The sequence below is a fragment of the Astatotilapia calliptera genome, chromosome 23, assembly GCF_964374335.1.
Source record: "Astatotilapia calliptera chromosome 23, fAstCal68.1, whole genome shotgun sequence".
Taxonomy (NCBI): Eukaryota; Metazoa; Chordata; class Actinopteri; order Cichliformes; family Cichlidae; genus Astatotilapia; species Astatotilapia calliptera.
The window spans coordinates 582,005-605,679 of record NC_137443.1 but is presented as its reverse complement, the minus strand read 5'-3'; the positions used below and the strand labels follow the sequence as shown (position 1 = coordinate 605,679).

At 43.0% G+C, this 23,675-nt stretch overlaps 2 protein-coding genes and 2 long non-coding RNA genes across 4 annotated transcripts; 1 reads left to right on the top strand and 3 right to left on the bottom strand.

The window, feature by feature from the left end:
• Positions 1 to 4,364: 4,364 nt before the first annotated feature.
• Positions 4,365 to 5,884, bottom strand: LOC113016696 (claudin-7-like). Its single transcript, XM_026159731.2, has 4 exons — positions 5,545 to 5,884; positions 5,171 to 5,335; positions 4,975 to 5,053; positions 4,365 to 4,888 (listed from the first exon to the last, which is right to left on the bottom strand). The coding sequence occupies exons 1-4, from the start codon at positions 5,744 to 5,746 to the stop codon at positions 4,726 to 4,728; spliced, it is 609 nt and encodes a 202-aa protein (XP_026015516.1). The 5' UTR covers positions 5,747 to 5,884; the 3' UTR covers positions 4,365 to 4,725.
• A 2,127-nt stretch (positions 5,885 to 8,011) lies between these two features.
• LOC145424196 (uncharacterized) lies at positions 8,012 to 8,969 on the bottom strand. The gene is made up of 2 exons (XR_013905167.1): positions 8,607 to 8,969; positions 8,012 to 8,455 (listed from the first exon to the last, which is right to left on the bottom strand). It is a non-coding gene; the product is annotated as an uncharacterized LOC145424196 (long non-coding RNA).
• Positions 8,970 to 13,269: 4,300 nt separating this feature from the next.
• Positions 13,270 to 14,908, bottom strand: LOC113016958 (claudin-7-like). The gene is made up of 4 exons (XM_026160192.2): positions 14,570 to 14,908; positions 14,217 to 14,381; positions 14,007 to 14,079; positions 13,270 to 13,905 (listed from the first exon to the last, which is right to left on the bottom strand). Exons 1-4 carry the CDS (start codon positions 14,769 to 14,771, stop codon positions 13,740 to 13,742), a joined length of 606 nt encoding a protein of 201 aa, XP_026015977.1. The 5' UTR covers positions 14,772 to 14,908; the 3' UTR covers positions 13,270 to 13,739.
• Positions 14,909 to 22,256: 7,348 nt separating this feature from the next.
• LOC113016959 (uncharacterized) lies at positions 22,257 to 23,606 on the top strand. The gene is made up of 2 exons (XR_003271338.2): positions 22,257 to 22,563; positions 22,685 to 23,606. It is a non-coding gene; the product is annotated as an uncharacterized LOC113016959 (long non-coding RNA).
• Positions 23,607 to 23,675: the final 69 nt, after the last annotated feature.

Below are 23,675 nucleotides of genomic sequence, written 5' to 3'. Positions count from 1 at the left end.
GTATTTCAGAAACTGCTGATGGGGGATTTTCCAACACAACGATCTCTAGGGTTGTCAGTGTGAACAGTTCTCTGGGTGGAAATGCCTTGTTGATGCCATTTGAGGTCAAAGGCTGGTCTGCTGTGAGTCAATAAGAAGGAAACAGTAGTTCTAATAACCACTTCTAACAGCGAAGCCATGCATCTCTGAATGCACACAAGTTGAACCTTGAAGCACATGAGCTACAGCAGGTGTCACTCCTGTCAGCTAAGAACAGGAAACTGAGGTTAGACTTGACGTGGACTTTATAAACTGGACAAGAGAAGACTGTAAAAATGTTGCCTGTTCTAATGAGACTTTTTGGTGTAAACAACCATAAAGCATGTATCTATGCTGCCTGTGAGTTCACTGTACTGTAATGGCCTCTCCTATCAGCGGGGCTCAAACCAACAATAAGATAAGATAAGATAAGATTAAACTTTAAATCAAATCAAATCACTTTTATTGTCACATCACATGTGCAGGTACATTGGTACAGCACATGTGAGTGAAATTCTTGTGTGCGAGCTTCACAAGCAACAGAGTTGTGCAAAATACAATAATGTAAACAAGCAAAATACAAGAATGGCTACATCTGAAACTAATAAATATATGTACAATATATAATAGTATATGCATTTCTGGATGTGTATACTAAATATTTTTCTACGTGTGTGTGTGTGTGTACACATATTTTACAAATTAAATAGAGTAAACAATGAATAGAATATATAAAATATATAAAATAAAATATACAGAGTGAGACATGTGCAAAACAGTGGCATTACTGTACAGTATGGAGTGCATAATGTTGAAGTTCCAGTAGTGAAGCTGAGGTGTCTATGACGTGTTCAGCAGTCTGATGGCCTGGTGGAAGAAGCTGTCTCTCAGTCTGCTGGTACGGGACCGGATGCTGCAGAACCTCCTTCCTGATGGAAGCAGTCTGAACAGTTTATGGCTGGGGTGACTGGAGTCCTTGATGATCCTCCCCGCTTTCCTCAGGCACCGCTTCCTGTAGATGTCTTGGAGGGAGGGAAGCTCACCTCCAATTATCCGTTCAGAGCACCGCACTACTCGCTGGAGAGCTTTGCAGTTGTAGGCGGTGCTGTTGCCATACCAGGTGGTGATGCATCCAGTGAGGATGCTCTCAATGGCACAGTGATAGAAGGTCCTGAGGATGTGGGGGCTCATGCCGAATCTTTTCAGTCTCCTGAGAAAGAAGAGGCGCTGCTGCGCCTTCTTCACTGTTTTGTTTGTGTGTACTGACCACGTAAGATCCTCAGCCAGATGTACTCCAAGGAACCGGAAGCTGCTCACTCTCTCCACAGCAGCGCCGTTGATGGTGATGGGGGTGTGTACTTCTCTGCACCTCCGGAAGTCCACTATCAACTCCTTTGTCTTTGCGACGTTGAGGGTGGGATGGTTGTCTTGACACCAGTGGGTCAGGGCGCTGACCTCCTCCCTGTAAGCCGTCTCATCACCGTTGGTGATAAGACCCACCACTGTAGTGTCGTCCGCAAACTTCACAATGATGTTGGAGCTGTTAGTGGCTGTGCAGTCGTAGGTGTAGAGTGAGTACAGGAGAGGGCTCAGTACACACCCCTGTGGAGCACCATGTGTGACGGGGGATGAGGTGATGCTGCCCAGTCTGACCACTTGGCGTCTGTCAGACAGGAAGCTAAGGATCCAGCTGCAGAGGGAGCTGCTCAGTCCTAGATCCTGCAGTTTCCTGTTTCCTTTATTAATCCCTCGGGTGGGTTCCTCTGGGAAATTCGGTTTCCAAAAGCACAGCACCGACAGAAGTTACAGAACGTGAGCAGAATATTTTATATATACACACATATATAAATACAGAGACATATATGAATAAAATATATGAAAGGGATAAATAGAATAAATAGGAATAAGAATACAAGTGAATTGCACATTTCAAGTATTGAAGTGTTTTGCACCGTTGACTATTAACAAAAAGCATTGCACAGTGAAGAGGCACTACAGCTTAGTTGTTCCCCCCTCCTTTGTCCTCCTGTCTCCCCTCCCTCTCCCCTCCAGAGAGGAGTTAAACAGTCTGATGGCGTGTGGGACAAAGGAGTTTTTAAGTCTGTTAGTTCTTGTCTTGGGGAGAAGCAACCTGTCACTGAACAGACTCTTCTGGTTGTTTATGGCCGTGTGCAGAGGATGCCCAGCATTGTTCATAATGTCCAGCAGTTTCTTTAATGTCCTTTTCTCTGCCACTGTCACCAGAGTGTCCAGCTTCATGCCGACCACAGAGCTAGCCCTCCTGATCAGTTTCTCCAGCCTGCATGAGTCCTTCTTTGCTGTGCTGCTCCCCCAGCACACCACAGCATAGAAAAGTACTCCAGCAACCACCGACCAGAAAAACATCCTCAGGAGCTTCCTGCAGATGTTAAAAGACCTCAGCCTCCTGAGGACGTACAGTCGGCTTTGGCCTTTTTTATACAGGTGCTCTGTGTTGCATGACCAGTCCAGTTTGTTGTCCACCCACAGCCCGAGGTACTTGTACTTGTACTTGTTGACCACCTCCACCTCCTCTATCTGAACCGGCAGTGGACCTTCTCTGGACCTCCCACAACCAGTTCCTTGGTCTTTGAGGTGTTGAGTTGCAGGTGGTTTGTGTGACTCCATGTGAGGAAGTTCCTCACCAGACTTCTGTACTCCTCTTCCTGATCATCTTCCAGGATGCAGCCATTTGCATCATGGCTGTACGGCAGCTGTGCGATGGCATCGTGCTACTACGAACCAAAATGTTTTCAGCACCGCGTTAAATTTTAGCCAGAGAGAATTAGGGCCGTGATTAGATATGACGACTGCTTTCTTTCTGTTAGTCTTTTGCTGGCAGTTCAGGAAGGAATCTGTGCGGCACACGGCCACTCCCTCCAGAGTCTGCATCCACTTAAATCCACACCCACGTCTTGTTATGTTTCGAGTGAGGAGCGAGATCATTTGTTTCCACAAATTAGAAACGCACTAATGGAGCAAATGTGTATTTGCCAATAATTAATTTCACTGTTCTCTCCGAGCAAATGATCAAATCAAAGCATGTATTTATCCTTCGATCTTCCCCTTGTATATTTGCCCACACAAATGTTCACATGGTGCTTATCTTAAATGGTTGGTTTTACACACTGATGACTATGAAATGCAGACTGAACAAAAGTAGGTTTCTTACTGTCGTTCCATAGTTTGTCTAGTCTGAGAGCAACCCTGTCAACGCTTCTGGTGTACAGTAATGGATTTAATGACAGTGTATGAAAGGAAGGAAACGAATACACTGGAGAAAACACACTCATTACTTGTACACTGTGGCGTTTAAGATAACTGCTGCCTGGATACAGCAAACAACAAACTCTTATGGACTTTTTATATTCAACCAAATGCAGTTTGTGTGTTAAAGCAAAGTCTGAACACATGTTAAACTTATGGCACTGTGTTTATTTTACAGCTGTGGTGGTTAGCAAGCAGAGTATTACTGAAAACTGGAATCTGAATAATATTTTAAATTATGCGACCACAGTTGCTCCCAGACAGTAAGAACAGTGACTGACAAAACTGAATCAATAACGACAAATATTACAAAGTTACAAAATGTAACAAAACAGTTATAAATATCCCTGCAGATAACACAAGTTCAATTTATATGGTGGAAACTGAGGCGCCCTCTTACCAAACTGTAAAGCTTGTTATTTTCTCTGCAGAGGACGTGCACGATGAAGGGTGTGCACGATGAAGGGTGTGCACGATGAAGGGTGTGCACGATGAAGGATGTGTACGACTACTGCCGTGTGACTGTTCATTAGATGGAGGAGCTGTACAGCCAGGGTCAGGAATCATTTCCTGTGTGGCTCAGTGGCGCATTTGGGTAATCTCAGTCTCTCGCTGAGCGTGCTCCTGTGATTGGCCAGCACGTCATGGAGCGTTGTCCTTATCTTGGACAACATCCGCCTCTCTGACACCACCTTAGCTCCGTCCACTCAGCATTCCTGGCCGTGCAAATCAGTTTATTGAGTTTGTTGCCACCTGCGACACTTAACCTGCTGCCCCAGCATGCAACAGCGTAGAGGATGACGCTGGCTAGACTACTGAAGAGTATGCAGCTGATACATGATGCTTTTGTATTGTTGCACGTATGGCACAACCTCCAAATTCTCCCTCCATTAAAAAGTGCAGTGGCTTCATGGTTGTGGGTTTTTGTTTTTGTCAGCATCTAATAATAAATAACAAACTTAAATAACTTCATATAAAGTTTGTCTTCACAAAGGCACCTTTTTAAAATGTTCAAGCTTTAAATATCATTGATCAAACACAGGAAAACCCAGACGAGAAAAAAAACAAAAACAAAACAATTTTATTTAATTATGCAAACAATAAAAAAACTGACAAGTTACGAAATGAATCACACACTTTAGACACAAACAGATCAAAGTACAACAGAAAGTACTGCACTTTATGGCCACACTTTAAATTATGAAAGCAAATCTTATTTAAAGCTTATTATAAACGTGATGATTTTATAAGAGTGCAGGAGGACGACAGGGTCCTTCACTAACATAAATCTGTAATTACAGAAGAAATTTCAATGTTGAACCTTCACATCTTTACTGTGGGAAACAACACACGACGACCGATCCTGATGTGACCTCATTATTCAGTGAATGTAGAAAGTTTTTTCTTCTTCTTTGCTTTCAACTAGACGTAGTTGGACTTTGGATCACTAGTGGGAAGCAGACGGCTGGAGCTTATGGACACCGAGGACATGGTCGTGCATCTCCGACAGCTCAGGAAAGCACCACCAGTCAGAGTGAGCAGTCCACCGGCCCAGCTCACAAACACGGCATTACCAAACTCAGATCTGCCGGAGAGAGCAAATAAACACTAACTTAGCGTGCTGCATGTTTGCTCACAGGGTTCATGTGTGACGATATGTGTCAGCTGTACCTGATTAGAGGAGGCGAATGATAAAAGTTCTGAAGAACAACTTTGACAAACCAGGAGGTGATGATGATGGTCAATAAACCTAATCACAGACAGCACATGATATTGTCCATCACTGCAGCCCATTGTTGTGAATACATTAGTCGTCTCTCCACTCATTTAATTTTGGTTTCATGTGTTAGTTTAGATCTGAACGCACCTGAGAGCATGAACATGATTCCCCCGATCATCGCTGTCACAGATTTGCTCTGCGAGGCACCGTCCATGAAGTGGGTGCACTTCATCCCCACTGTGGAGACGAGCATTGCCAGAGCAGAGAGGAAGAGGCTGAGTGGCAACGCTATCCTGGTTGCTTGAATCTCATCTAAAGGAAACAGAAGCACAAATATGGGAATGTTTGCTAAACTGTAAATGTAGATTATACATTAAATATCAGATTTAGAACATTTTTGCTTGCAAAAGCTCAACAAAAAGCTGGAAGTAATTCCACACAAACATTTTTACTTTGTCAAAAAGAGACATTTCTGACTAATTACAGCCCCTGTTGTAAGCTGGGGTGCAATCCAAACCTACCTGGCAGTTTGATAAAGGAATGGTAAATTTCACAGGTGGCTCTGTCTTGGACTCCACCACAGGACATCCATAAGCCCTCATAGGAGCGGTGCTTGCCCTGGACCAGCTTCTTCCAGTCCACCATAACAGTGGCGGCAGCAGTGGCACCGACTCCGACCAGGGAGAGAAAAAATCCAAGCAGCTGTAATCCAGATGCGGCCATCTTATTCAGCAGAGGAGTTAACTTAATCGACGAGTCCTGAAACGTCTTTGGGAATGTCCAAATGATCTGAAATGCTGATGAGTGCCGCTGAAGTCAGTAGTCGCTCGTAGTTGCTCACAGTTATGCGTGAGCGCTGCTGCCTCCTGTTTTTAAAGTCCAAGATGCGTCACGCTCTAGATCCCTTTTTCCTCCTGCAGCCGTTGATGGGAAGAAAATGTTCCAGGAAGTCTTATCTTGCTAATTAACTAATGATGATAACATAGATTACACTGACATCCTAAGGAAAGACCGCCATAACATGTTTGAACAAATACGAAAAAGATTCCTCTTCTTTGGATGAGTCCTCCTGATGACCTCCATGAGTAGAAGTTTAATATTTAGCATTTAATATGTTTCTGCAAATCTGGCCTGATGATCAAACTGGGTCTCAAAGTGCACAGACACAAGAATGGATTTCAAGATCGGTGCAAATCTGATTTTTCTGCAGTTTCACTTTGCATCAAACATGTGCTTCAGGTGTGGCGCATGCCTAGTGCATTTAACCTGCACCTATATGAGACTGCAACAGGCTACGTGCAGGGAACTAAACTGTGAGCCCATCACACAACAATGGCCTGATTATCTAACGGGTTTCAATATGTATTTATTGGATGCATCTTTGGGTTGATGTACGATACAAAACATACTTTAAACTTTAAGCTTTGCATGATTCAAACTGTGCTGAGATCTACATTTTTAAGTATAATTTTACAGTGAATGAAGAAAATAAGCAGAGTTACTTTAAGGCAGCACATCTTACACATGCAAACATTTGTTGAATTTATTCTGTAACTTCTGTGTTGCATGCTTCAACTGATAAACTATTGCACAAGCACAATTTACAATGCACAGTACTGTACATTCTGAGTCCCACGAGATCCATTAAAGATGATCTTTGAACCAAACATTTGAACGTCAGCGTCCTCATTGTCATTCCTTTCCTCCATTTAACGTAGCAAGCTCGCGCTTACGTGAACAAACTCTTCATTTACTTCAGCAGTTACCAAATTATCTGACCATATTTGGTTCACAAGATGCCTGTTTGTTAACATTTGCATTGCCTGTTAGATTGGATCAGGGTCCAGCCTTTCCTGAAATAAGCACAAACATTTTGCAGCAATTAAAGTTACAGATCCCATCTGAATGTGCCACTTAACTTATTTATTATTCTTTTTTTCTTTCCAGCATTGTTAAGTTTGACTTGCAAGGTCTGCTTGAGTCAAATCTTATTTCCAAGGAAGTTTCTTTTGTTGTTGCCTGCAGGCAGAAGATGTTGGTGACAGCAGCAGGAAGGATGTTTTTGTGCCACATGACTTTTTAAATTACTTATTTTTAACAAATGATTGCACCAAGAAGTCGACACAACAGTCCGCACAGTTTGACACTTTTTAACCTTTCTTTAACTCCACACTGTAGTCAGTCGAGTTTTGCTTGGAGCATCAAGCTGGAGATTTCATTGTTTTTACCATCTTTCAAAATCTGTCTTCGTGCTAACGATCCTGTACGCAGACAGACCCTCCACTATGATAAAGTACACAGGACTGGTATTAGCTTTTTAACCTGTTTATAGCCTCATACTGTTTTCTATTTTTTGGTGCCTCAGAGGTCAAACCATCATCGGGGCGCTGCATCATCACTAATGTAGCACCCAACTCACGTAGCTCAAATTCAAATTTTATTTGTCACGTACACAGTCATACACAGTACGATATGCAGTGAAATGCTTAGACAACTGCTCGTGACCTAAAGAAAAAGAAAAGAAGAAAAGGCTATGAATAAGATAGGAAATAAATATGAAAATTAAAAAGGGTAAATTTAACTAGGAAGGAATAAAACAAAATATGAAAATTTAAGTTAAAAATGAAATAACTGTACAACACAAATTAGAATGAAGTTATTTCATTTTTAACTTTAATTTTTATATTTTATTTTTTTATATATTATTTTATAGCTCAGGATTAACTCTCGGTTAAGGTGATGATAGTACTATGAGCGGGGCCCTGGTACGTTACTTAATTTTACTGGTAAACAGCAGAAACAATTAACCAGTTTTAACCTTTGTACTTAGAAGTCTTGATATTGGCGGTGCCTCCACTCAGTGAAAATAATGAGTTCTGTTTAATCTTCACTAAGAATCATGAATTTATCTAACATGTTAACCCGTTGTTACTTTGTAGTAACCGTTACCACTTACAAACTCTGTAAATAATAATTATGACACAAAACTTTAAATTCAAAATGTATTTAGTCAAAATAAAGTATGATTTAAAAAAACATACAATATTCCAAGTTCTGAAGCGTTTCCTTACAATTCAATTGGATGTTTTCTCTTCACACTCACAGTCAATGTTTTAGAAAACACATTTATCCCACAATCCTTTTAAGTTCAGTCCAGATTTGTAACCTTTGCGAGCTCATGTACTGAAACCGTTGCAGGCCTGGTCGTTGCTCGGGCTCGATGGGCCAGAAAACACACAAACGGCCGCTTCACTTGTTAAACAAGCAGAAAAACAAAACGCACGTGCTCAGGTCTACTCCCAAATCCGTTGGGCTAAATGCGAGGGCGAGCTGAGGGGCAGGCTCGCTTTGTGACCGGCAACGCTGCTGAGTACACTGGCACAAACCCACGGAAATCCTATCCACAGCAGAAGGGTCCAGAGGATTCCTCCACTGTGCGTTAGAGATTACTATTTAGTTTCATAGAGTAATCTGTAGCTTACTACTCGGCATACATAGCTATTGCTGGCTCTAAAATGCTAACATGATACATTTTAAGTTCTTCTACATTCTGTTTAAGCTCAATACTACATTCAGTACTCACTCATCACAGGGTAAACAGCGCATAGCAGGAAGGTAAATAGCCTGTGAGCGCTTTACACATTCACACACTGGTGATGGCAGCTACATTGCAGCCACAGCCACCGTGGGGCGCACTGACAGAGGCGAGGCTGCCGGACACTGGCGCCACCAGTAGGCAGCAACGGGTGAAGTGTCTCGCCCAAGGACACAACGACCGAGACTGTCCGAGCCGAGGCTCGAACCGGCAACCGTCCGATTACAAGGCGAACTCCCAACTCTTGAGCCACGATCGCCGGTAGCCTCTGCATCCACGGCTATTGTTTTTGACTATTCTCCCGTTAGCTCGCGATCCTCCTCCGGTAACGTGCAGCTGCCGACTCTCACCAGTTTAGTTAGTGCTTATTTTTCTTTCGCCTCGCTTAGATCCCGCCTTCCTTACGTCTGATTGGACAATAGGTTTACATCACCCAATGGGATAGACGAAAATACAAGATTGACAAGCCAAAATGAACTCGTAAAACAACTCGCAGCAAATACAAAGTTTTCCTTGTTTCACATTAGAAAACAAACCTTTGGTTTTCTTGTAACTTTTAACTCCGTGAACACTTAAATTATGATTGACTTCTATTTATTGTGATTTTAAACACGTTTTTAATGCATTTGAATTCTTTTTTTGTTTTTTAAACACATGTGAAATATTTACAATAAAGTCTTTACATGACAATGTTTATATCCTTTTAACCTGTAGGGTCTAAAATAGATATTTGAGACCAGGCTACACTAATAATCCTGGTAACAGAGTGTATGAACTTACCGTAAATCCTGGACTACAGAGCGCACCTGATTAAAAGCTGCATGCTCTAATTGTAGGAAGAAAATCAATTTTGTACTTGTACAGGCCGCACCGTATGCGTTTCACCTGTAATATGAGATATCTACACAGAAATATTACACGTGAGGATTTTTAACGTTTAATTTAATCCGTAAGGTAACATAAACATGGTAACAAGTACAAGTACAAGCTGCAGTGTTCACAGTGTGGGGGGAAAGTAGCGGCTTATGACCCGAAAACTACGGTATTTGTGTTGATCAAACTGTAACACTAAAATGACATCACCTTGGTTGAGTAGGTTATGACATTTATAAAATAAAAAAATGACAAAGTGAAACAAAGATTTCATTCCAGGCTCGATTCAGTCCCTCCCTCCACGGAGAGCTGGGACGTCTGGCCCACGTCTGCCCTGACTGTGATGCACCTCTCAGGCAAAGAATTCACTGTGTGTGGATATTCAGATTGCTTATAATAAGCCTGCTTATTATGAATAAAAGTCATGCAGGTCTCAAAAAAGAAGGGAAACAAAGAGACACGTTAACATGATGGAAATGAAAAGCAAAACATTTCAATAATGAGAAAGTTTTATGAATGAATAAAACAGCAAAAACAAGGATTAACAAATGAGTCTGATAAATAAGCAAAAGTAGAAAAAAAAGAGCTTCAACAAAACGTTCCCAGTGTGAAGCAGGAAGCTGCTGGGAGGCTGACCTCAGTGACGTTTTGGCAGGATGTGGCACCAAAAGCTTTTGAAAACAATAACTTTTTAAAGGGAACAGTTCTGTATTTCACAGGTGCAGATGAGCTTTGTTGTGTGTGTGTGTGTGTGTGTGTGTGTGTGTGTGTGTGTCTGTGTGTGTGTGTGTGTGTGTGTGTGGACACTTTCTATGTGTCTGTTTGGTTGATATTTATACCTTATTGGAAAATGTTTCAATTGCCTTTAAGCAGCCGGAAGGAAAGTTCGTCCTTATGTGTGGATGAATTTATGTTTGGATTGCATCAGTAGATGGCGCTAAAACCACAGAGCTCACTCACCTGCAGCTGAAGAGAATATCCTCCTGAGAACAAGGACATTTCTGTCCTCTGTAATGGAAATTTGTTTTTGGTCTATATCCAAGTCCGATGCACTTAGCAGACGACATCCTGGGCTTACCACTGACATCTGGTGTGTTTGGGTGGTAAACAGGAAGAAAATCACACAAAAGTTAAACTCTTTGTTCCCGGATCCTCAGGAGGAAATATTGAGGAGCTCCATCTCTCCTGTCTGATCAGATGATGTTCTCAGTTCCACAGTTTCGTTTTCACTTCATATAGACAGATGTTTGTCTTTCTGACATTCAGTCCAATGAATTTAAATAACCAGCTGTAGACATGCCAGTAAGTGTTGAGGGGCACCAGTCATATAAGCTGCCATACACTGGTTGTGCATATGTGTGATATGTACATGACACAGCTGGAAAAACAAATGTTGGTGTGAGCATGTAAACATCAGTGATCATCAGAGCACACCCTGAAACCTTTTATCACACCATTAGCATCCACATGTTACCCTAATGACCCCTCTGCACAGAAACAGACACAGCACACCTGGGCAGTGACCTGTAGGAGCAGCTTGAGGTTTCTGAATATCTGAAAGGGTTTGCTGGGTTTCAACGACTCATTAAGAAACTGAAAATTCACTTTTTCATGGGTTTACAAGTGTGGGGGTCCCACTCTGGGCAGGGACACAACTGGCTCAAAGATCCACTTTACCCACTATTAAATACTTGTTTGAAAACAAATAATTACAATAAAACTTCTGAAGCTAAGTGAAAGTGTATATAGCAGATGTACATGAAGGTCCTTCACCACTGCAGCTTCTGCTTATATGTCTGACCTACACACACACATGCATATATGTCCCTTATTTAAGAATCTCTGGGTTCCTACAAATGAAGAATCTCGATACATAATTACTAAAGTGTTCCTGGATCAAATCAAATCAAATCACTTTTATTGTCACATCACATGTGCAGGTACATTGGTACAGCACATGTGAGTGAAATTCTTGTGTGCGAGCTTCACAAGCAACAGAGTTGTGCAAAATACAATAATGTAAACAAGCAAAATACAAGAATGGCTACATCTGAAACTAATAAATATATGTACAATATATAATATATAATACAATATATAATAGTATATGCAGAGAACGCGTTCACGTAATGATTCATCAGTTAGATCAGATGTAATTATCTACAGATGACTCACTGAAAGAGGTTGGTAGCCTCGTTAATCACAAACAGGGACACGCAGCTCTGCAGGATTCGTGAGTGTTTATTTACGGTTCCCAGCTCACAGCTCCGCCCTGCTCTCCACCCTCCTCTGGGCCCCAGCAGCTACTCAAATAGGAAAGGAATGATGGAGGGTCATCTGTGGGGGCCACACCCAAACCCGCTGCTCCACCCCTCCCCTGCAGCTGAGCCACAAACCACACCTCGCCACAGTGCAGTTGTGAAACAGGAATGCTACACAATACAAATCCAACAAGGTGGCACCTCCAAAGTGGCCACAGAATTAGTCATATGATCCGTCAGCTCTGCTAGTGTTGAACAAGGGGCAGTTAAGGATTACTTATCGGTGTTCCTGTAGAGAAATTTGGGTGGAGGACATTTATTTATTTATTGGAGCAACGACAAGTAACAGCAAGCTGTCCAGTGCTGGATCCTCTATAGAATAAAACTATTTATCTGATTCAAATTGTTGTTCTCAGCAGTCGAGTTAGACATGAACAAACGAGCACAGTAACATCAAATATCCATTAACTGCTTTATTTGATCCCATTTTGCTTTGTCACAATCAGCATCGCAGCGGCACACAGTCGCTCCCAGACACGGCCTGCATCCACTCACGTCCACATCCGCTCTTTGTTATGTTTCGAGTGAAGAGTGAGCGAATTTCTCCCCACTGTGACTCAGAAACTCGGAAGCAAACGAACTCTCACCTGTGTTAATCTTCTCACTCTTGCTAATTATTTAATCGAACGAGGCATTCGCGTATCCCTCACACTCGGGACGCAGCCCAGTCTCATGACATGAACATGAACCAAAGTCGGTAAACAGCTTCTGTTTTTGTGTATTTGCCTCCTGAAAATGCAGCTTATAGTCAAATCTCATCAGTTATCACTTACTTCCTAAACAATGGCAGTGCTTATCTTAAACCCACTAAATGCTGACTGAATGCAGCAAGTAGGTTTCTCTGAGAGCGACCTTGGCAACTCTTATATGGTCCTAATGGTCTGGAGTAATGGGCTTAATGACAGTATCTGTGAAAGGAAGGAAAGTATGACATCATTACTCGTACACGGCGGCGCTTAAGATAAGTACTGCCTGGTTACAGTAAACAAGTCTTATGAATGTTTATGCAGTTTTGTGCTGACATTATGGCGTCACATCTGACTGACAGCAGCTGATATCCACAGTGAACGATCCTTTGGTGCTGTGGGAACGGGACTGCTGGTCAGGTCTGAGCTCGCTTCTCCAGCCACATCACCTCGCCACAGTAACATAGCTTCACATTAGGATGATGTTTAAAAATGTATTTCAATGATCTGAGCCTTATCAGTTAATAATAATAAGAAGAAGAATCTTGGTTGGTGGTTATTATCTATCAAATCGATGATGTCTTTTTGTCTTTGTGAGTTTCTATAGATGATTTAACTGCATTAATGTTTCATATGTGTAGATGTTTTGTTGCACGTGTTTCTGTCTTTCAGTTCTGCCCACTTGCTTCTGATTTGTTGATTTCATGTAACCTGTCAGGTACTCTGCAGAAACTTAGCCTGTGCGGCTAATTAAAAACAGGAAAACACAGATTATAAAAAACAACATTATTTTATTTTTCTTCTCAAAATATACAAAATGTTATCTGATCAGGGGAAGCATCACAGATACAAATAAACACATAAAACACACACAAACAAATCCGTATATCGGAAAAGTATCAGAAATGACGCTGTCTCCACTTTACATGCGGCCACACTTCAAACTATTAAAAACTGTTTGTCTTCAGTGCTACTATGAAGAAACTCCACCTGACATGCTCACTTGTATATTTATCGAATTGTGGACTTTTTCAGACTTTAAACTTTGAACCCTGACATCTTTACAGCAGGAGAAACCAGAGCTGTGGTGGCATTTAAACCCAGGACAAAGGAGATTCAAAGGAGTTTCTTCTGAGCGATCCTCACTCCGATCTCAAAGACCTCTCAGTGAATGGACGTATTCTTTAAATAATCCACAAAGGGAAACCGGCTCCTTCTTCAGGTTCTTGTGGCCTTTTCAACTAGACGTAGTTGGACTTGGAGTGATTGGTAGAAAGAAAGTGGCTGGAGCTCATGGACACTGGAGGGTTGGTCCTCCAGCATCTCCGACAGCTCAGGAAAGCACCACCGGCCGCAGTGAGGAGTCCACCAACCCAGCTCACAAACACGGCATTACCAAACTCAGGTCTGCCAAAAAGAGCAGAGCAACATTAATGTAGCACACTGCGTGTTTATTTACAATGTGTATGCATACGTGTGTGTGTGTGTGTGTGTCTTGATGACAGTACCTAAACAGCTTGTGTCCACTGTAAGAAAGAACCATGTTGACAAACCAGGAGGTGATGATGATGGTCAGCACGCCTAATGAAAGAAAACATCTTTGATCATTGCAGCACTCATGGATCCTGACCCACCTGTTCACTACAATAACAGCCGCTCTCAGCTGCTAACTTCATTATGACTTCTGTCTTCAGTCTGAGCACAGGCTTTGGACACACCTGAAAGTATGAACGTGATTCCTCCGATCATCGCTATCATGGATTTGCTCTTTGGCACACCGTCCATGAAGTGGGTGCACTTCATCCCCACTGTGGAGATGAGTACAGCCAGAGCAGAGAGGAGGAGGCTGACCGGCAGCACTGCCCTGGTAACCTGAATCTCAGCTGCGGCGAACAGAAGCACAAATATCGGTAAGAAATCGTAGCTTTATTACACCGGTGAGAGAAAGAGATTTGGTTTGTTCTCTGATGGCTCGGTGGCTAAAATCCAAAGAAGTAACTGTAACTACATTTACTTTACCCAAAAAGCAGCGTCTTGCTTTGAGATGATTGTAGGTGCGATGCAAACTTACTCGGCATTTTCAGGATGGACTGATAAATTTCACAGGTCATTCTGTCTTGAACACCAGCGCAGGACATCCATAAGCCCTCATAGGAGCGGTGCTTGCCCTGGACCAGCTTCTTCCAGTCCACCATAACAGTGGCGGCAACAGTGGCAGCGACTCCGACCAGGGAGAGAAAAAAGCCGAGGAGCTGCAGTCCGGACGCGGCCATGTTATCCAGCAGATTAATAAGTCCTGAGACTTGTTGTGAGATGGAGAACAGTGATGAGCAGCCGCTGAAGTCAGTAGTTGCTGATTTAAAGGAGTCCCTCCCTCGTAGTTGCTCAGACCTTTGTGCGAGCGCGCTGCTGCCTCCTGTTTTTAAAGTGTAAGGGTGAGGCCCCCTTTTTCCTTCCGCAGCCTCTGATGGGAAGAACGTTTTCCTGGAAGTGGTATCGGGCTAATTAAGTGATGACTGGATCACACCGACTATTCTAAAGAAGAGTCGCTTCAACATCACGTGGCCTTTGCAGTTCTTTGCTTAGGCTCCTATCAAAATAAGCCAAATGGGAAATCAGTTCACGATTTCTTTATTATCTTCTTTCAAATAATTCAGAAAGTCCCTTTTTAATAGTTCAGTTGTTTCTTTTTCAAACAAACAATAAAAACGGTCTTTGGAAGACACCTCCTGATGTCTGTCTTAACTTTTGAGCCTACAAATCTGCAGAAATGTAATATTAGCCTACATGATCCCCTAATTTGTTGTGATGACGATCACCTAATATGTACCCTGCATGTGCCACTACTCTGGACATCAGGGCACTGACTCTCTGATCCAGTTTAATCTACGCAGACACAGTTAGCGCCGTATGATCAGCCCTGAGCCGAACAGTCTGCAGGTCAGGTTGCTGGACGCAGTTTCTGAGCTGTCACGGATGAATTGGCCGATTAGTCATGTTGACAGGAAAAGCTTTGGCTAATTCTCATTGCAGCCGCTCAGAGAGTCACAATAGTGTTGTTTCTCTTTTTGGGTTTGTAACATGTATTTGCATTGAAAGCCTGCTAGCCTGTAATCACTGGATCACTGGACTTTTCCATGTTTTGTAAGGATGTGACTTTCAGATGCTGCTGATCTCTGTTGAGGCTTGTGATTTGTCCTCTACTTGTTTTTTAAGGGCACACCTCACCAAGCTGACATTTTGGCCGGTGTTCCCCTAAAAGCTCTTTGGGGATGTCAAACTGTTTCCTTTGACATTTTTTTATGGATTTAACTAAAAACAGACAAATGATTTGTTTTCTTTAAAGAGACGATACTAACTTAGAGGCACAATTGAAAATTGCTTGTTTGCTAAGTCGGGAGAAACTTTGCTCCAGATCACTTTAAGAAATTGCAAGAATGCGTCTTTGGCAGCCAAATATACAGGAATGAAGGATGTCTCAAGGTCTTTGCACAGCGCTGTTCTTGAGTCCCAAACATCCGTTAAAGGTCTTTGAAGCAAACGCTGACGGTCAGCATCCTCATTGTGACTCTTCCTTTGTGATGCACAGCAGCAGGCTCGTGCTTACGTGAACAAACTCTTTATTTTTCCTTTGACAGTTACTAAATTATTCGAGCATATTTGGTTCACAGGATACGTGTTTGTAAACACGTCGCCTGCATCGCCTGCTAGATTAGCTCAGGCTCCGCCCTTTCCTGAAATATGGCTTCATCAAAACATTTTGCTGCAATTCAAGTCCCAGATTTCATCTGACTTTGCCTTAATTACATCACGTCTGTCCTTCCTTTAGCACTTGGGTTATTTATTAATTAACTTATTTAAAGTCTGCTTAGGTCATTGTTTATTTACAAGGAAATAAAGGTCACTGGGGGTCGCGTTATGAGCCTGCAGGGAGCAGATGGTTGGTGACAATATCAGGAAACCCGCTTTTTTGTACCCGTCAAGTATCTGAATTGGCTTCAGCACAACACAGAAGCCTGAAGTGAAACTGTCTGATGAGAAGCCGGCTTCCTTCTATTCTCACAGCAAGTTGAAAGCATATGCCAGCCTGAAGAATAATATGTCATCTTTCATCTAAGCACACGTTATTCCCACTATAATAATACTGTGTTTGTCAGCCTTACTCCATACGAGCAGGGTTTAATAAGGAATGCAGTCTAAAGCTGATGGTTTGTAACTGTGCAGTTAAATATGTGCCATTCAGCAACAGTAGCAGGTTCCAGTGTGTGCTGTGTGTGCAACAAGTGTCCCTAAAAGTAAGAAACGTACAGGTCCATGCTTACTTGTCAGAAAAGCTCTGACTGTTTGGCGCACTGTCAGAAGGCCTTCAGGAGTGTCCTGTGGTGCCTGTGCAGTTGGCAGCAGACCCTTTGAGTCCAGCTGGTTAAAGTTTAAAACATCTTGACATCAATGCGAAATCCCTGCATGGTCACAGGACTTTGCATAGATTCACTGAGTCTGAAAATAAGTGTTTGTGGCCAGATCTCAATGCTCAAATGTAGCAGCTTCTGTGTTTCAGAGGTCTAATATGCATCTGTCACACTGGAAATTAAAGGCCAGCACTGAGAGTGTACTGAATGAAAAAAAAGATTTATGAACTTATAAAGTCACAAGATAAACAATTTTTGGGATTTAGGTTTTATTGATCCAGCGAACACAAAGAAATCCTGGCTATGTCAAAGCCATGCCCCCATCCTCTGGTTTGTCTGGATCCTCCTCCATCATTTGTACAGTTTAAATATTTGCCCAATTCTAACTAAGGTGGTGCAAAATGTCTTGAAAAAGTTCAAACAGGAGCATCAAAGGCTGGAAAAGTAAGTAGCACTAAAAACAGACAATTAGGGGAACATTTGAATCCCAAAGAGCTTTGAGCTTCTGTAATGTTGTTTGGACCCTTCCTGAGAAGTTTGTGCTGGGATGTGACTCACTGTCCTCCGCTGTTGCCATGGGAACAGTGGTCTGTGACTTTGTTTGGGTATCATAACCTTTTTCCACGTGATTGTCAGTAACTAATGTTTCTCTGCAGAACGTTGCAGATCATCGTTTATTTTTGTGTTTGTGAAAATAGAGTAAGCATCTGTTTCAATCAGCCCACCAGATCCAGCGGCTGGATTCAGACATCTGGACCCTGCAGTCGCTCATCTTTACTCCACTCAGTTTTTCAGCTTTCGTACCAGCACAGACTTTCAAGACTAACATGCTGCCTTCAGCCTCTGTTGGTTATGTAAATGTCTGCCGACACCCACACAGATGGGGCTGCAACTATTTGGAGAATTGTATTTTTTTTTTTTATTGACTCCTGCATCCGACTGGTTAACAAGCCTGGTTTAGCTGATTCAAAAACAGGCTCTGTGAGGACAGTGCAGGGTTGCAGAAAGCAGGAAAGTAGGACTATACAAATACGTATCAAAACTACAAAGAAACTAATTCAAAACTAACTTCTTCAGTCTCAGCTGACTGCAGGTTTCCCAACCCTTTAAACAGTGCATTTGCATAACGACTGAAATGACTGACTGCTTATTAATGATCAAGAAACTGACCTCAGGAAACAATGAGGGGATGCTAATAACTGAGAGGCTGCCATGTGGAGACATGTTTTATGCTCAGATGAGACAAAGACTGAGTTATTTGGCTCCAGGCTTAAAAAGTATGTTTGGAGGAGTAAAAGTGAGGCTTTCAAGCCTGAGAACACCGTACAAACAGTGGTGCAGCCCCAGAGCAGCATCGTGCTCTGGGGCTGTTTTGCTGCCAGTAACGCTGGTGTTGCACAAAGTGGATGATGGAGGAGGACCAACTCCAAATTCAACTTCACCTCTAATCAACAGCTAGACGGCAGAAACTTGGGGACAACTGGGTGTCCCAATAGGACAATGGTCCCAAACACACATCCAAACTAGTGTTATGTTCTTGGAGTGAACGCAACAAGAAAAGTGACCTCCTACTCACACACACCACCCAAGAGCAAAAACAGACTACCTTCCAAAGTGCTATGCAGCCATTTACATTGGCAGCGAGCAAACAAAAAGAATAACAAACAAAAGATCCCTGAAGGGCCCGAAGCTTCCCTGTGAAAACAACAACCAAAAGACAACTTTACCCAAACAGGAGAAAACTGACCCGTACCAGGCTGCTGCAATATAGACACAGTGACAGAGGGACACAAACGCTACTTTACAAATCTATTTACAACAGCAATGAACACACACACACACACACACACACACACACACACACACACACACACACACACACACACACACACACACACACACACACACACACACACACTCACTGATACCAATTTGATACCAACTGATAAAAGGTTTTAGGCAAAGACCGTCTAAGTAATCAGACCCACAAGTGGTTTATTGGGTGGTGGCTTGGAGCATGGCTGTTGTTAAATACTGCGTGATCAGCCAATTATCCAATCGCAGAGCAGGAATAATTCCACTCAGCCGGCACTGGACTCCAGTAAGACACATCCAGGTGTCCACACCTGAGAGAGAGGAGAGAAAAAGCCCACAGCCATCCTCTGGTGGGAGGAGTCACACACACATGGCCTACGTGATCTTGGGTCATAACACCAGTTTTTGGATAAAGCGGGCAAACTTAAGCTTCTGGAATGAAATCTAAACATGGTCTTTTCTCACTCTTACAGGCGAGCTTTTCAACTTGAACAGTGATAAACAGTAACCTTTACAAAAGGTCGAGCTTACATAAAAGGCAAATAAAAATTCACTGTCACTGAGGGAAAAAAGCTCGATTTTATCACACAGCGACATTCCCTGGAATTACTTCCCAAACAAAGAAAGCAGCACTTATTTTGATTGTTATCGAATTCCAGCAGGCTGTGATTGTTTCCTCTAACAAGTAAAAGTGTTTGTTTGGATGGGAAAAGTCTCAGAAGCAGAAATGCTGTGTTTCACCGGCACACTTTAGGCTGTTTTTCTTGGGATAACAAAATCCTCTGAGATCAGTTTTCTGTTAATGACCTCATTTCCAGCACCTTGTTGTTGAGCAGTGTTGGGGCATTAGTGCTCTGTGTAACATGATAGTAAGTTTTTAAAGCTGCTATATCTTTCTTTAATTTAAATATATATCTATACTTCTTTTAAGCACCATTGTGTCTTTAATGCGATTCTTTATAATCTGATTTGCCGTTTGTGCCCGAGCTGGCCAAACCAGTTTTCACTCTTGAGTTTTCTATTCTGTATCAAGCACACGGTGAGATGTGTGAGCCCAAAACGTGAAAAGCTGACAGGAGCATGCTTCAAAGTAAACTGGTGCAGTGAACAGAAAAGTCCCTGAACCCTGAGTGGACTAAACTGGACTAAACTGCCAGATTAAAGAGTTCAGTCGGTAATTAGCGCAGCTGATCAGAAATACTGCAGGCTTCGCTTCCCGTGAAAACGCAAAGCACCTGCCAAATATCAGTAAACATAGGTTATAACTTTTGATTTAATGGAAAGATTCAAGGATTTCCTTGCAAATACTGAATAATGCAGGCCTTTATCACACAAAGGGAGGAAGCGGGCATCTGGGAGGAGCTACGCTGTAAACTCGTTTCTGAGAAAAGCAGTGAGCCACCAACAACATGACAGCCAAATGTTTTCAACGTGAGCTGCTGGGAGAGAGGAGCAGGAACTGTGGGAGAAAGTTGAACTCGTTCCCTGATTCATTAAGAATGTGAAGTAGCAGTGCACTACAGGGGAATTCTTAAAGAAGCCAACACCTGTTCCAAGAAGATGGGTGACTAAACCAGCCTTTTTTCCACAGCCACAGTCAGACACATGAAGATCAGTGCCACGCTCAAAATCAGGCCACAGTATGTGAGTGAGACGCCATCTAGTGGCATCACTGAGCAAGACGAGGTGCAGGAGGCACCGAGAACACAGTGAGACTGAGGTTTACGGGTTTACAGGGGGACCCGGCAAAATCACCGGACATGTCCGTACGTATTTATGTATACCCCCACACACCGGAGCTAACCACGTTCATTATGCGCACATTCCACTGGCTGATTCAGTGCTAAAGTTTGGCGTGGCACACGCTGGCTCCAGTCCATGAACCAAGTTTTTCTTTGTTCAATCAAAAGAATATTTGCGCAATAAAGCCAAACGACAAAAATGAATTGATCAAAACTTTATTTGGCCCACAAATAATTCATTGCTCCTAACTTGTCTCTGGCTTGAAACATTAACGTTATGTGCGCACATGCTCTCAGTGCTTATTGGTTATTTTAGAAAGCTTCATAAAACCGTTCAACAAACGAATGGCGACAGTGAATCTTCTCATGTCCACCAGCTGTAGCACCGATGTAATTCAGAGGGACACATGGTTTCCCTTAAAGATGGTCCAGGCTTCCCCCCTTATAAATGTGCCATTCATTTCCATTGTTAGTTTAATTCCTCGGGGTCCTCTCATACCATGCAGACAATAGCTTTTATTTGAACAGAGCAGATCCCCCAGCTAGTAGGAAATGTTTAGAAACGAAGAGAAGGCCTCTTTTACGCAGTGACTGTTTCACACACGGACAACGTGGAACAACCTGCCAGAAATCTCCCCCCCCCCCCCTACACACACACACACACACACACACACACACACACACACACACACACACACACACACACAATGTTGCTGATATCCGCTCAGGCTGCAGATTCGTAGGTGACTTCTTCTTACATGTGCAGTTGCTATATTGGTTCACTCGGTTTTTAGCTTGACTTCCATAAATATGACACGCTTTTTGTTTTTCTGCGCATATCCAATTATTCAGCGTCCTGTAACTGCACTGGCTGGTCAGTGTGGCAAAACAAATTCAGTACGTTTATGTTCTTCAGTGCCTGCTTTAACAACACTTGGAGGACTGCCTTGGCATGCATTCAGCAGAGACTCCCTCCGTAGATGGGCCTAGCTGCTGCTTCAAACCAGTCGGGTGTCATTCCTGCATCAGGCACAGCACAGAGCGCCTCGGGCCAAACGGCCTGCTAATTTTTTTTATTTTAGATGAGATGAGAAGGTTTACTTTTGTCAGCATTTAGGCGCTGAGCACTTTCTACAGCTTTGACATAACCGCCAGTGGGACTGTGATAATTCTGAGTCAGGGTTGTTTGAAAAAGATAAACATTATCCATCAGTCCAAATCTAGGCTAAACATGTCGCTCCCGTTACAGATTAAGAACTGCGTTTCTGGAAAAAGTCGCGATAGATGATGAGCTTTGTTCTTCAAGTGGCAGATTTGATGATCCTGATCGTAAATGGTTAATGATTTTTCTTCGTTTCTAGCTGAGGGTGGGGCCCTAGAAGCAACTCAGCTGATGCAAGGCTGCCGTAGGAGTGATTGTTGGCATGAAAAATATTATTACTGTTTAAAGTGTTCACATTAAATGTAGCCCTTATCCAGCCGGCCTACAATCTCCAACATGCTTATATACACCAAGCCAAAGGGTGTAGAAGTAACGATAATAATAATGACAACCTTTCTTTCTTTTTTTTCACTTCACATTTTGTAACTTCTGGCCTGAACTCTCATAAAAGCAGAGCTGGGGTTTTCTTTGTCTCTCTGAGGGTTGGCTCGGGAAGGCTTAACAGAATAGTTCTCTGACAACCTCTACCGGTTTTTCCTGCAGATGCGCCCCAGGCTTCACGGGGACGAGCACACAAACTAAAACATGCAGTGAATTAGATTAAAGATGACGGACACTTTTTTTTTCTTTGCAGACTCACATCAACGAGAGGAAACGATGTTTGTTCTCTCTCTCCCGAGATGATTTACTCTTTAATAACGTCTCTAATCTGGATTGACAGAAATGTAAGAAGGCGGTGACTCTCGCTCTCTCTCATGAGTGGGTGTGTCTTCGTGTCTGAACACGGCGTGCTCCAGTAGATAGACAGCTGCATTCACCTTTCTACCTGCCAGGTGAGACACGGAAAAGACAGTCAAGTCCTCGCAGTAAACCCGCTTCTTCACCATTCTGAGAGGAGCTGAACGCGAGTGGTCCGCTGACCCTGCACGCCGGACAGGTGAGCTCATTTACCTGTAGACACACACCGTGCTGCTGTTTTGTTTGCGCAGTTATGCTAACCATTTAACCAACTGCCTTGCTGATCAGGATGTATGTAATCGTGTTTTTCCCCTCCCCAGTTTCCAGGTAAAAAAAACCCCAGACAATCAAAAACACCTGTTGCGTCCGGCTGACCTGCGATTATCAGCGCGACCCGCAGTGCTCAGTATCATTAACCGGGTACCAACACCTCGGTAGGCCCGCAGTTGTGAGCTCCGGCAGGTACAGGAAGAGCACCAAACGCCTGCCTCTGTCCGCAGAGAGATTCCCGCCTGCAGAACTTGTGTTATCCGCACAGCTGGAAACTTTGCCTGGGAATTTCTGTGCTCAAATTTCAGTCATTGTTTCTGGTCGTGTGTGTAACTTCCCATCCCGGCCTTTAGCGCAGGGCTGCCTGCCACATGGTTTGGAGGGATTTCTGTAAATCATGTTTTAAATCTGGGCTGCATAATTGAACTATTCCAGCGTCACTGACTGTTACACGAGCAGAGTCAACATCAGTGTCGCCACTGTATCATTTGATTTAGCAGCACTAAAACCCAACAGCTGCATGCTGGTGGGCCTGACCTCCTCATGCATCTGCTGTCCCAGCAGAGTCTGATCTCCAGAGGATTGTAGCGTTTCCTTTAAGACTGCCCAAACTGAAGCCGATCACAGGTTCACAGCAGCAGCTGCTTTTCTGGCTGTTCAGGTGTACTTCCAGTAGTTCAGTTGTGACATATCCCATGGAGGGCATGGCAGTGGTGTTACCACTTGCAGACAAACCTTCAGTATTTCAGGTATGTTGGTGAACCAGCTCTGTTCTCAGAGGAAGGGTGTGACTGTACTTTAGAGTGGCAGAATTGAATTAAAACTGACAATAAAAGGCTACCTGCTGCTGGCACTAAACACTTCACATAAGGATGTTATCGCACACTGAGTACATGACTTTAGCATAATGAAAGGAAAAATGATTGCTTGTTTCCCTATGCAGCAATACAAATAAAGCAGCACTTCCTGCTATACTGTGTCTTCCTTTCATTTAGCATGGCTGAAATCACCTAAGTGACACTAAAAACTGAAGAGGAGGAG